Here is a 13,823-nt window from a genome sequence, read left to right on the forward strand (position 1 = left end):
TTTTACAGATGGGCAGACTGAGGCCCAGACAGGTCCAGTGACCTGCCCAGGACCCCCCAGTGGTGCAGGGGAGGGCTGGGACTTGCATTCAGGGGTTGCCCTGTGCCTAGAGAACATGCCCCTTGGAGGAGGGCGATAAGACCCTCTCCACAAGCCAGGGGAGCCCCAGGGCCAGCCATTCCTCACATCCAGGCCTTTCCTGCGTGGTCACCATGAACCTCCACACACACTTCCAGGCCTTTCTTGTCCATCCTATCAGCCCTTCTGAAGGTCATTGGCCTGGTCATCTCTGATCTCCTAGTCAGAGGCCGTCAGGCAGGTCTGCATGAGGCCCTGTGCGTGGAAGTCAGGGGTCCAGAGGCCTTCACTATTGGCTCTGACATCTCGGGCAAACTGCCTAAATGTTGGAAGCTTCAGTTTCAGCGTCTGCATGTGAAATAGGGGAATGGGGTTGGTTACATTCATGGTAGTAATAAGTGATGTATTCATTTGCTAGACTTGCCATAACAAAGTACCACAGACTGGGTGGCTTAAGCAATAGGAATTTATTTTCTCACAGCCCTGGAGACCGGGAGTCAGGGTGTCGGCAGGGTTGGTTTCTCCTTGGCTTGTAGATGGTACCTTCTCCCTGTGTCCTCAGCCTCTTCCCTCTGTGCGTGTCTGTGTTTTAATCTCCTCTTCTTATAAGGACACCGGTCGTATTGGATTAGGGCCCAACCTAATGACCTTAGTTCAACTTAATTACCTCTTTAAAGATCCTACCTCCAGGGACTTCCCTGGTGGCGCAGTGGTTAAGAATCTGCCTGCCATATACCCTGAGAAAACCATAATTCAAAAAGAGTCATGTACCAAAATGTTCATTGCAGCTCTATTTACGATAGCCAGGACATGGAAGCAACCTAACTGTCCATCAACAGATGAATGGATAAAGAAGATGTGGCACATATATACAATGGAATATTACTCAGCCATAAAAAGAAATGAAACTGAGTTATTTGTAATGAGGTGGATAGACCTGGAGTCTGTCATACAGAGTGAAGTAAGTCAGAAGGAGAAAAACAAATACCGTATGCTAACACATATATATGGAATCTAAGAAAAAAAAATGTCATGAAGAGATTAGTGGTAGGACAGGAATAAAACACAGACCTACTAGAGCATGGACTTGAGGACATGGGGAGGGGGAAGGGTAAGCTGTGACGAAGTGAGAGAGTGGCAGGGACATATATGCACTACCAAATGTAAATTAGATAGCTAGTGGGAAGCTGCCGCATAGCACAGGGAGATCACCTCTGTGCTTTGTGACCATGAGAGGGGTGGGATAGGGAGGGTGGGAGGGAGGGAGACGCAAGAGGGAAGAGATATGGGAACATATGTATATGTATAACTGATTCACTTTATTGTAAAGGAGAAACTAACACACTATTGTAAAACAGTTATACTCCAATAAAGATGTTAAACAAACAAACAAACAAACAAACAAACAAAAAAGAATCTGCCTGCCAATGCAGGGGATAAGGGTTCGAGCCCTGGTCCGGGAAGATCCCACATGCCGCGGAGCAACTAGGCCCGTGTGCCACAACTGCTGAAGCCCCCGCACCTAGAGCCCGTGCTCCGCAACAAGAGAGGCCACTGCAGTGAGAAGCCCGTGCACCGCAATGAAGAGTAGCCCCCGCTCGCCGCAACTAGAGAAAGCCTGCACGCAGCAATGCTGCCAAAAATAAATGTTTATTAAAAAAAAAGAAAAAAAAAGATCCTATCTCTAAATATAGTCACATTCTGGGGTGCTGGGTGTTAGGACATGTGAATTTTGAGGGGACACAATTCAGCCCATAGGTAACACACATATGCCCCTCAGTGCCAGTAGGTGCTTAACTAAAATTAACTTGTCTAAATCTTCACAACTACCCGGCGAGGTGGGTACTAGTATTATCATGTCCCATTTTACTGATAGGAAGAGTTACACACAGAGGGGTGAAGTATTGTACCCAAAGTTACACAGGCAGTAAGTGACAGAACTGGGATTTGAACCTGGGATTTGACAGTCTGGCTCCCAAGTCTGGGTTCTCAAGGGTGGTTCTGTTCTACCTCCTGGGACTGCTTGAGGACAAAGTGAGACCACTGGTGTGATGTGCTTGGCATAGCTGTGTAGACCCACCTGCACGTGGTGTCGAGTGTTGCCAGCGTCCTCATCTCCGGAGACCAGAGAGCCTCCTTCCCTGTGCAGCAAATCCTGGGGCGCTGGCGCCCCCTTCTGGCCACAAAATGTGAACAGCTTCGCTGAGCAGGCATCAGAGGTCTGAGCAATGTGGTGGGGAGAAAAGTTTTAAATTGAGAAAATCTTATCCAAGTTTCTGTGGTTACCTAACCTGAGGACCATTTGTCTAGACCAGGCCTTATTTGCCAGATGGGGAAACTAGGCTCAAAAAGAAAAAAAACAATAAGGGCATCTAGGCAGTGTCCCAAACCCTTACGTACATTTATCAGTCAATCCTCCCAAGGGGTTCAGTTTACAGTTAGAAAACTGAGGCTTAGGGGTCCTGGGCAAGTCCCTTAACTGCTTTGAGCCTCAGTTTTAACGAAGGGCCTGTGGCTTTCCTCGTGCCTCTGTTGACAGAGGGAGGGCGGGGCACGTAGGGCGGGGGGCGGGGGGGGGTTGCTGTCCTCGCCAGGCACCAGGTGGGTACAGGGAGGAGCTGACTCCTCCTCTTCCCCCTGTCTCGGGTCAAGCCAGGTGAGAACTGCTCGAGACCTCTGGGCTCCCCTGGGGGAGCTGACGAGCCACCCCGGCTTGGCCCTGGGGGATGAGGCAGAGGCTCTGACCGTAACTTCGGCTCCACGGCCCAGCCCTGATCAGAACCACCACCCCACCCCCACTTCTCCCAACAGGGCCAGGAGAATGAGGATAAGAGCTTCGACATGCCGTGCTCGTGGGTGGAGCAGATTGAGATCTCCCCAGAAGGTATTGCACCTTCACTGGTTTCCGGGCTTCTGGGCATGTCTGTGGCAACAACTAGACAGGGGGTTACCAGCAGAGGCTGCCTTGGTCCCTCATTTCCGCCCCCATGGCCTGCTTTCTGCTACACCGTCTTCATTTCTTCCTTCTCAACATACGCACTCAGCTCTGCAGCCTGGGGCCTGACCCCAGTCTGGCATACAGGACAGGGCTCAGTTAACCCCCGCAGGATGATGGAGTGTGGCCGGTGATGGAGGACCAAGGACCAGGACACAGCCGTTCCCATCCCTCACCCCCCTCTGCCAGGAGGAGACTGTGCACAGTACCCAGAGGGCACAGGGGGTCTCAGGACCAAAAAGGGGCAGGCAGGGAAAGCAGGGGGACAGGCATGCTTGTGCCCCATGCCAACCTCTGCTGGCTGCTGAGATTCCCGTGTGGGAGTGCCTAGACCCACAGGGAGGGCCCAGGCCATCCCAACAGAGTAGGAAGGGCTAAAGAGGGTGTCATGGGAACCCAGGAGGTTGGAGGCTGGTGGGGGGGGAGCGGGCAGAAAGGGCTTCTGGGAGGAGACGTCATGGGAGCTAAGTTTTAAGGGATCAGAAGAAGTCAGCCCAGTAAGGGCAGGAGGGGATGGTGTTTCCAGCCAAGGCCTGGCAGTGAGAGTGCGGTGTGGTCAGGCTCAAGCTGAGATCTCCTCCAGGGCAGGAGCCACCCCTGGTGACTCTTTTCCTGTGCCTCCATGGAGCAGGTTTGGGGGCTGGAGGAGCCTTGCAGACAGCAGAGTGCACAGAGGCTGACGAGTAGCTGGGGGGCTGGTGGGGCTGGCCCTCCCTTCCCCCAGTCTGGGGAGAAAGGATCCCAGCCCACTCTGTGTCTGCAGCGTTCGAGACCCGCTGCCCAAACGGGAAGAAGGTGATACAGTACAAGAGGGCAAGGCTGGAGAAGTGGGCCCCGTACCTCAACAACAACGGCCTCGTGTGCCGCCTCACCACCTACGAGGACTTGGAGTGTAAGGGGGCAGCCCTGGCTGTGGGGAGCAGGAGAGCTGGGTCCCCCAACATGCCACGTGGCCTCGGTCATGTCGCTGCCCCTCTCTTGGTGTGAGTGTGGGCCCTGCTGGCCTCCGTGTGCTGGGAGCGGTGGGATGGAGGCTGAGGGAGCTGGCCTGGCTGCTTCAAGCACGCATTGGGCCCTACAGGTACCAAGACTTTGGAGATAAAGGAGTGGTTCCAGAACCGGGAGGATATGCTGGAGCTGAAGCACATAAACAAGGTCACGGGCCTGAATATCGACTACTTCAAGCCGGGCCACCCCCAGGCTCTGCGTGGTGCGTAGACCCCATTGCTAGGCCAGCTAGGTGCCCAGGTTGGGGGCCTCACGTGTTCCTTAGAGCAGCCTCCATGCAGCTGGCATGTAGTGGGAGGAACCAGTATCCGCGTATTGACAGGGTTCTTGGGCGGGAAGCAACAGAAAGGGCCCCTGCCTCCCTAAGCAAAGCAGACACGCGGGAGGCAAGGGGAAACACAGAAAATCCAAGGAAACGTTGACAGTGTTCTTCCAGGAAAGGCAAAGCAGGGCCGCAGCCTATGCTGTGGCTGGGATCAGGCACCCAGTGGGGGCCACATTTACAGGGGTTAGGATGCTGAGCAAGAAAACCAACAAGTGTCCCCACAAGACTGATACAGAGGGCAGAAGTAAGGAGGTGCAGACACGGCCACGAGCCCAGGAGGCTGGGAAGGGAGGGAAGAACATGTCCTGGGAATTAACAACCTGATCCAAGAATTCACAAAAGAAAAACATAGGGTCAATGTACATCTAAAAACATGACCAACCTTGCTTGGTGGTTGAAATTTAAAAAAAAAAAGAAAAGAAAGAGAGAAAGAGAAAGAAAGAAAAAGAAACTAAATCAGTAAGGGACCGTATTACAACGCTTATGTTGGCAAAGATGAAAAAAAGTGGTCCTACCAGGTGTGAGCAAGTGAATCCGTCACTGCTGGTATGACAGCAAACTGGCACAAGTCTTCTGGAGAGCAGTTGGGCAACACAATCAATAATAGCTTTAAAATATGTAGGCTTTTTGACCAGCAGTTCTACTGCTCAGCAAATGGCAGGCGAGGACAAAAAGTGCAAACTGCAGACGTCCATCATGGCATCGATCATAGCAAAAAAGTTGGAAGCAGCCTAAATACCCAGCACTAGGGCACTGGTTACGTACTAACGCTTCTCCCTGGGGCCTGGAGTTGGGTTATCAAGCCAGGGGCCAGAGCTCCTAGTGTTCACCCAGCCCTCTCCCCGGACCCCCTCCCCCGGCAGTGCACTCATACACGTCCATGCAACCCGAGATGGACCGCGTCATGGAGTTTTATGAAACGGCCCGCGTGGACGGCCTGATCAAACGGGAGGAGACGCCCAGGACAATGACGGAGTACTACCAAGGGCGGCCCGACCTCCTCTCCTACCGCCATGTCAATTTTGGGCCCCGGATCAAGAAGTTGGCTCTGAACAGTGCAGAGTCAAACCCCCGGCCCATGGTGGTGAGCACTTGCTGGGCCTGGGGACAGGGTGCCTGCCCCTTCTGGTGGGCCAAGATTACCCCTGGAGGGGAACAGCCCTGACTCCCTCCGGGGAAACTTCTTTACTGAGTGACCTTTCCAGTTTTACCAAACACACAGTCTCAGGTCTGTCTGATGCCAGACGGTGCCCTCAGCCGCTGGGCCAGGGAGGTATTATTTCCTTAGTTATAAAAAATACACACTCGTGACTAAACATTTAGAAAACATGTAAAAATGTAAAAAGTAAAAATATCTCAGAATGCCAACTCTCAGATATTGCCACATATTAATAGGTTTGGTTTTGTGAATCTTTTCTAACTTAAGATGTGTGTGTGTGTGTGTGTGTGTGTGTGTGTGTGTGTGTGTGTGTGTGTGTAGGTAGAATTCCTGTATCACCCTCTTAACATTAAAATGTGAGATTTTTTTTCTCCATATCATTACAAATTATTTGCAACCTATGTTTAATGTCTGAGTAGCAAAGAAGCTCTTTCTAGCAGTAAGGGATGTCTAGCTATAGAGCAGGCTGCCTGGAGAGGTGGTGAGCTCCCCATCTTGTGGAGGGAGCTAGAGAAGAAATCCAGCACCATCCAGGGCTGGAGTGGCCAGACACCGAGAACTCCTGGGGCCTTGAGAGCCACTGTTTAGCTGGGAGGGGCTTTTCCACATGACCCCCCAAATGACCCCAGCATCCCTGAGTGTCCTTTGCTCCTGTCGTCGGGTCAGGCACAGAAATCCCTTCTCACCTCCCATCCTGTGCATGTTCTGGCCTGCCAGAAAATCACAGAGCGATTCTTCCGCAACCCTGCGAAGCCTGCGGATGAAGACGTGGCAGAGCGCGTGTTTCTGATCCCGGATGAGCGCATCCAGCTGCGCTACCACTGCCGCGAGGACCACATCACGGCCTCCAAGCGTGAGTTCCTGTGGCGCACGGAGGGGGACAGCAAGGGCAACAAGATCATCATGACGCCTGACATGTGTCTCAGCTTTGAGGTGCGCCTGGGGGCCATGGTGGGCAGGGGCAGGTGGGGGTGGGGTGAGGAGAGAGCCGTGGGGCCCTCTGTCCTGTCCCAGCAACTTGGGAGAACTGGGATAGAAAGTCCTGGTTCCCAGCCTGGAAATTCATCTCTGCCCCTTGGGAAAATCAAGAGCTCCCATCTGGGATACTTCTCTTTGAGCACCTCTGAAAATCTTCCTCTTTTCCACCAAGAAAGACAAGCCAGCCGGCCTCGACTACTCACTGTCCTATCCCCCGTCCTGGGCGAGAGCAGATCTGGGACCCAGGCTGGAGTAGATCTCACCACCTCCACGGGGCTGGTTTTCCTGGTTCCAATTCTCACTCTCCTGGCACATTCCTTAGTCCCTCTGAGTCTCCAGTTCCTCTTTTATTATTAGCTGTGTTCTTTTTTTTTTTTTTTTCGGTACGCGGGCCTCTCACTGTTGTGGCCTCTCCCGTTGCGGAGCACAGGCTCCGGACACGCAGGCCCAGCGGCCATGGCTCACGGGCCCAACCACTCCGCGGCATGTGGGATCTTCCCGGACCGGGGCACGAACCTGTGTCCCCTGCATCGGCAGGCGGACTCTTAACCACTGCACCACCAGGGAAGCCCAGCTGTGTTTTTATAGATGAAGAAACAGGCCCAGGGAGGGGAATTCCCTGGCAGTCCCAGTGGTTAGGATGCTGCGCTTCCACTGCTGGGGGTACAGATTCGATCCCTCATGCCACGGCACAAAAAAAAGAAAGAAACAGGCCCAGAGAGGTTAAGCAACTTCCTTGAGGTTGCACAGCTAGAAAATGGCAGGGGAAGATTTGAACCCAGGAGGTCTGGCTCCAGAATCTGCCTACAACCCCCGAGCCATTGCTGCTTCTCCATGTCACTGTGCTGGTTGTTCCAGGTGGAGCCCATGGAGCACACCAAGAAGCTTCTCTACCAGTACGAGGCCATGATGAAGCTGAAGAACGAGGAGAAGTTGTCCAGGCATCAGGCTTGGGAGTCAGAGCTGGAGGTCGGGTCCCAGTGGAGAGTGGGCAGATGGGAGGTGGCAGGGGTGGGGGTGTGTCTTCACCACGTCCGCCCCCACTTCCCAATTCAGGTGCTGGAGATCCTGAAGCTTCGGGAGGAAGAGGAGGCGGCGCATGCGCTGACAGTCTCCATCTATGACACCAAGCGCAACAAGAAGAGCAAGGAGTATCGGGAGGCCATGGTGAGCCTGATCCCTGGCCCAGGCCCTGGCTTTCCCTGGACCCCTGCCCCAGCCACACTCCCTCGCCTCCAGGGTGCTGAGGATGATCAGGGATTCTTCCGGAAAGCCCTTTATAGGGGATGAAGTTATCGACACCATGGTGGTCATCCTCGCTGCTGAGCTGACCATTTCCATGGGTCACCCCAAAGAGCACTCAGGATGCAAGCCAGGTCTCCCCCACTTCCAGGGGCTGTGGCCAAGCCAAGACCTCTACTGCATGAGGAAAGAATGCAATTTGTGTGCCCACCTCCACCTGGGGCTCCCCTGGAGGTCGCGACCTGGGCCAGTAGCCCTCGCGAGCTGACTCTGGCCACAGGCCTGAGTTATCCAACCCCTGCGCGTAGGGCGTTCACGTTACCACCTCAGGTTGCAAGACCCAGCTTGGTTTTCGAGGCCAGCTTCTAAATCCCCTTCACTAACCAATTGGTTGAGGTTGGCGAGACAGGACAGGGCATCAGGTGTCTGGTTCTCAGACTCGCAGGGCTGGGCATCGGCCCCCACATCTCCAACTTCACTGGCCCCTGGCTGCCGACACAGGACATAGATAAGGCCCCAGGGTGGAAGAGAAAAAGGGACTCACCAGCAGTTTTTGATTTAACATCATTAACAACCACTCTTTATTACCATTTACTGAGCAAGCATCTGCCGAGTGTTGGGTATATTCTGGGGCTCAAGTAGAGACACGTGAATTCACATAAGACACGAGAGTTGGCTGTTACCAATAACCGCCGGCTACAAGAGACAGCACAGGCCCCTCTGAGGCCTCAAGCACTTCTGGGTTTGAGGCCTGGTTTTGTGCGGTCACATGTTGATGAAGAGGACCCCACCCCCACCCCCTCTCCACAGGAGCGCATGATGCACGAGGAGCACCTGTGGCAGGTGGAGGCCCAGCTGGACTACCTGGCCCCGTTTCTGGCACAGCTCCCACCGGGAGAGAAGCTGACGCGCTGGCAGGCCGTGCGCCTCAAGGATGAGTGCCTCAGTGACTTCAAGCAGCGGCTCATCGACAAGGCCAACCTCATCCAGGCCCGGTTTGAAAAGGTGCAGCCAGGGTCCTGGCAGGGGAGGGGACCTCAGCATCGTCAACCAGAAAATGGGCCCAGGGCTGTTTGCTCACCATCTCACAGACTTGTGAGGGACTAATGGGGGGAGGGGGAGGATGTCAGTGCTTGGGGTGTCCAAATGACCGAGTTGTCCTTCCTCACACTTGTTCATTGGGTGGAAGGGTGGATGGAGGGAGGGAGGGAGGGAGCGGTGGGTGGATGGATGGAGCCTTATAACAGCTCCTAGTCCTTGACCCATTTCCGTTGGCCAGGTACACACCACGTAGTTCCCATGCATTCTCTAACTTAATCTTCACAAAGAGCTCTGTGGTGGTGGGGTGGGTTTTGCAGACAACAAATTGGAAGCGCTGAAAATGTACCCTGACCAGAGTCACATGACTCTCAGTCTTGACCCCTGCTCTAACCCCATGGACATGATATCCCTCTAAACAAGACCCCAGTGGCTCCAGGCCGGTGCTCCTCTGGCTCCTGTCAGTAGGGGTAGTGGGGCCGACCCTTGTAGGGATTTCAGCCTGCAGCCTGGCTAAGAGTCAGTCGTCATCAGCCCTCCTGCTCTCTCCTCCCTGTGCCCACAGGAGACCCAGGAGCTGCAGAAGCAGCAGCAGTGGTATCAGGAGAACCAGGTGACCCTGACGCCCGAGGATGAAGACTTGTACCTGAGTTATTGCTCTCAGGCCATGTTCCGCATCCGCATCCTGGAGCAGCGGCTCAATCGGTGAGGAGACGGAGGAGCCGAGAGGACCCACTAGGAGCCTGGAGCACTAGCTTTGTAACCCCTCACCTCCTCTCGTTCCTCCCCTGATTTCAGACACAAGGAGCTCGCCCCACTGAAGTACCTGGCTCTGGAGGAAAAGCTCTACAAGGACCCACGCCTGGTGGAGTTACTGAAAGTCTTCGTTTGATGCTTCTCAGTCCCCACACCTGTGGTCCTCTGCCCCCTCCTGAGGCCTCAGTGAAGCTGCCAGAGAAAGAAACCTCCCCCAAAGCCTGGCCCACGTGCTCCCTATGCCCAGCTAATGACCATCCACTTGGGCGCCTGGCCTCGCTGCCCCACCACCTCCTTGCAGCCATCTGTTCCTGCTTCTCCTGATTTTCCTGTAAATAAACACTTGTAATTTGCCATTTGTACCTCATGGTTCACAGGCCCCAACACCAGCCTTTTTCTCCTTCCCTTCTTTATCTAATGGCCTGGGACCACCTTTACAAGTCTTATTTAATACAGCAATGCCATCCCTATTTCACAGATGGCTAATTAGTGGCTGGTAAGAAGAGGCACTGGAATCCAGTCCCTTGCAGTCTAGCGTCAAGACCCCAAGTTCTGGGGCACACACCTTGGGCTTGCCATTCCCACTCTGTGAGCTGGGCCACCCTAGCCATGGTGGTGGTGGTGGGGAGTACGTGGCTGTCTAAGTCTTAACCCCAGCTCTGACCTCATGGGTATGATATCCCTCTAAACATGGTTCCAGTGGCTCCCTCCCAAGACATTTTTGTGACCCCTGCCTCTGTTCCTCTGACTTCCGTGGGTAGAGGCCCAATTCACGGCGGGTCACGGCCCTTCCCTCAGCCCACTCCACCCACGAGTCCCAAACGAAGTCGGCCTTTCTCGGGTTCCAGGTTGGTGGTCCGCCTAAGGGTTCAGCCGACTCATCCATTCATTGAGGCCGAGGCCGTAGGGGATTCCCTCCAGGGCTCCACGACTGACTCGGACCCCGAATCAGACTCCGTTTCCCTCTACGCCTCCTGTGGGTGATTCAAGCTGGCGTGCGAGCCAGGGAAGGGCGGCAAAGTCTTCAGAGCACGGAAACACCGCCCACGAGCAAAGGTAAAAAATAGGAATTACCGCAAAGTGCTGACTAAGGCCTCGTCCCCCCTTCGCTCCAATCCAAGATGGAAGGTCCGAGGCGTCACGCTGCTCCCAACCTCCCCTTCCCATTGGCTATCTTGGAATTGGTTTTCCAATAATGCGGACGCTGATTGGTCAAGCCGGGACGGTTGCTAAAGGGATTGGCGCAGCAGCCCTTGGAGGGCGTCTCAAATTTTGAAAATGCAAACTAGGTTCGTGGAAGAGATGGAAAGGGGAGGACAGGGAAACCTTGAGGCGGAGGCGGGATCAAGGACACGGCAGCTCGCGTTGGTTCATTAAAGGCCGAGGGGCGGCTCTTGAACGCTCCTTCCTCGTGATTAGTCCAATTCAGGAAAAGGGGGAGGGCACTAAGGAAAAGCGGCAGAAGCGCCTGCTTCTATTGGTCAAACCCGGAGGGGGGGTGGGGCGCTCGCGGCGGCTGATTGGTGCGGGAGGTGAGGAAGGCGAGGCTCTGAGCCGGAGCTTTTGTTGTGAGGGTCGGTTGTCAAGCAGCGGCCAATCAGGCCAGGGGATGGAGGCAAGTGGGGGTCGCGCCTGGAGCGGAGCCTCGGCCTCCCGATCCGCAGCTGCAGGTGGAGTGGACGCGGGGCCGAGGGGGCGAGGAAGCGAGGGGAGGATGAGCCCTGGGCTGGGCCGAGCCAGGCTGGACCAGGACAGGCTGCGGCGGAGAGGGCTCTGGGCGGAGGGAGGCTGGAGCCTGTGCCCGTAAGCTGAGAGGAGTGGGAGGATTAGGCGAGGCCGAGGGACCAGCCCCAGCTTCGGGAGGGGTGGGACCGGCGCGGAGGCCGGAGGGGAAAAACCAGGGAGGCCGGAAGCAGAGCCGGGGGTCTAGCAGGAGAAGGGGTGATGAATAGGGACCCAAGAAGCAAGAGAGTGAATGAATGGGGATACTGTTAGCGCAGGGGAAAGGGGGAGAAAAGAGGGTCTGGCGAGGCAGGGGCCAAGTTAGGGAGCCCAGGAGACAGGATGTGCACGCATGCGGGGGACACAGGCGGCAGGGAGAAGGAGGAGTGAATGGAGGACTAGAGAGTCAGAACTGGGGAACCCAGGAAAAGGGGAGGGCGAGGATAGGGTTCGTGGGAAAGAGGCTTGGAGGAAGGGGATAGGAGGCTCCATGAGGTCGTCTTTTAGAGTTGAAGAGTCAAACCGACTCACGACCAGACTGGAGGCCTAGTTCCCAGCACCGTCCTTGGGAATTGCAGGGACCCGGTGTAGTTCCCTTGATACGAACTGGACCCCCAGGGCCCTCTTTGAGACTCTCCCCAGAGAAGACTTCAATGCCTATCTCTAGGGTGCCTCTGATGGGCCCCTAAACTTAGCCTCTGACTCCGCCCCCTTCCCATACGTCAGACAGTGACTCCCAGCAATCTATCCTAACTGCAGACATGTGGTCTTCCCCCGCCCCACCGCAGCTGCTGCATTTCAGGCAGCCGGCTTCCTGGAACAGAGCCTCCTCCCATCATCCTGGCCTCTGGGAGGACCTTCTTTTTCCCTGTGTTCCAAGTCACCCTGCCTGAGGTACCCCCTCTCCAGATTCTCAAACCCAGTTTGCAGCGCATCTCTTGGCTCTGGTGGCTTTAATGGGTGTTTGTCTTTATCAAGTGGCCTTGGTCATCCAGGGAGCTGCATCTGCAGGTCTGCAAACCCAGGGACCCACTGAGCTCTCCCTGAGTGTTTGCTAACAAGCCATCACCTGTGTTTGTGTTCCAGCCCAGTGTTGAGCTGAGATGGCTCAAGCCTGACATTCCATGACCCAGGATCCCAACAGTCACGCACGGGCTGCTGCTGTGGATGATTTAAAACCACGAGGTGGTCCGGGGCTGGGAGACGAAGCATTCCCTCTGCCTGGATGTGTGGAAACTCCCTGCCAACTTGATTGGCGGATCTGGGGGGGATCCACCCCCACCCCACAAGGAAAGCATAGTCTATTGTGGGTGGAGCTTCAGGTGCCAGCCAGCTGAAGGATGGCCACCCCTGTGGTCACCAAGACGGCCTGGAAGTTACGTGAGTGGTTTTCTTTCTCACCCTATTTACCCTGATAGCTGTTTGTTGCTGGGTGGCCGGAACCCCCAACTGTGTCTCCAGTTCTTGGCACAGGGGGAGACTCCATGCTTTGGAGTAAAGTAGACCAAGATGCAAATCATGCCTTTGGCGTTTTGTAGCTGGGTGACATTGGCCGGGTGACTTAACCTGTCTGAGGCTTAGTTTCCTGCCTGTGCAAGGAGATAATCACGCCTCCATTCTAGAGTTGCTGTGAGATTCAAGTGAGAAAATGAACATAATGAAGCACTTAGCAGGATTTCCAGTTAGGCTGGCAGTCGGGATGGGGCAAGAAATCCTGAAAGATGTTCTTGGCGTTTTCAGACGCCTCACAAGTCAAGCTCTCCCGTCAGATGAGGGCATCTTGGGCTGGGGGCTGGGGTGAGAGGATAGGCAGAGGAATGCTGATAGCCTCTGGAATGTACCTGAGCCCGGGCACCACCCACCCCCACCGTTACTCTATACTGACAGCTCTAAACTCTTTGGTCTTAGGATACCTTTATACTCTTTAAAAATTATTGAGGACCCCAAAGAGTTTTTGTTTATGGGAGTCACATCTATCAGCATTTACCATGTTAGAAATTAATACTGAGACATTTTAAAACACAAGAACGCAGAAGCATGCCGTTAGTGATGATGTCCTCACATGTCATGTATCTCCTGGAAAACCCCACCATATTCTTGTGAGCAAATGAGAGTATAAAAGTCAAATTCCATCTTAGTATTATGATAAAAGTAGTTTTGTTCTCTTGGACCCCCAGAAGGATCGTGAGGATCCCATTGTTCTCCAGATCATATTTTGAGACCTGTTGCTCTACACGTTGGTGCTTCTGTGGGCTGTACCCCGCCTGTAATAACTGGTTGGCATGGGTCTGGTGTGTCCAAACTGGTCACCCTCTGCTATGAGCTGTCCCTGGGCTGTTTTCAGAAGCTGGGGCAAGGATCCTTCACTTTATTTATTTATTTATTTATTTGCGGTACGCGGGCCTCTCACTGTTGTGGCCTCTCCCGTTGCGGAGCACAGGCTCTGGACGCGCAGGCTTAGCGGCCATGGCTCACGGGCCCAGCCGCTTCGCGGCATGTGGGATCTTCCCGGACCGGGGCAC

The 13,823-nt window shown here is 54.6% G+C and overlaps 2 protein-coding genes across 8 annotated transcripts in view; both read left to right on the forward strand.

Moving 5' to 3' along the window:
- The window catches only part of ADGRG1 (adhesion G protein-coupled receptor G1), a 91,478-nt gene extending 81,547 nt beyond the window's left edge, over positions 1-9,931 (forward strand). The window contains exons 31-40 of the mRNA XM_028477945.2: positions 2,890-2,962; positions 3,837-3,965; positions 4,155-4,283; positions 5,270-5,490; positions 6,283-6,498; positions 7,402-7,512; positions 7,600-7,710; positions 8,596-8,790; positions 9,389-9,528; positions 9,622-9,931. Coding sequence (XP_028333746.1) covers positions 2,890-2,962; positions 3,837-3,965; positions 4,155-4,283; positions 5,270-5,490; positions 6,283-6,498; positions 7,402-7,512; positions 7,600-7,710; positions 8,596-8,790; positions 9,389-9,528; positions 9,622-9,715 — 1,419 coding nt within the window. The 3' untranslated portion in view covers positions 9,716-9,931. The remainder of the gene's footprint in view (positions 1-2,889; positions 2,963-3,836; positions 3,966-4,154; positions 4,284-5,269; positions 5,491-6,282; positions 6,499-7,401; positions 7,513-7,599; positions 7,711-8,595; positions 8,791-9,388; positions 9,529-9,621) is intronic.
- A 1,203-nt stretch (positions 9,932-11,134) lies between these two features.
- KATNB1 (katanin regulatory subunit B1) overlaps positions 11,135-13,823 on the forward strand; it is a 30,897-nt gene continuing 28,208 nt past the window's right edge. For 6 of the 7 annotated variants that reach the window (XM_055078827.1, XM_055078825.1, XM_055078826.1 and 3 more), the window contains exons 1-2: positions 11,135-11,249; positions 12,388-12,681. In XM_055078827.1, coding sequence (XP_054934802.1) covers positions 12,642-12,681 — 40 coding nt within the window. In that variant the 5' untranslated portion in view covers positions 11,135-11,249; positions 12,388-12,641. Of the gene's footprint in view, positions 11,250-11,303; positions 11,383-12,387; positions 12,682-13,823 lie in introns of those variants that run through there. The other variant, XM_028477494.2, reaches the window with a different exon arrangement.

Source organism: Physeter macrocephalus, chromosome 17 (genome assembly GCF_002837175.3).
Source record: "Physeter macrocephalus isolate SW-GA chromosome 17, ASM283717v5, whole genome shotgun sequence".
Taxonomy (NCBI): domain Eukaryota; kingdom Metazoa; phylum Chordata; class Mammalia; order Artiodactyla; family Physeteridae; genus Physeter; species Physeter macrocephalus.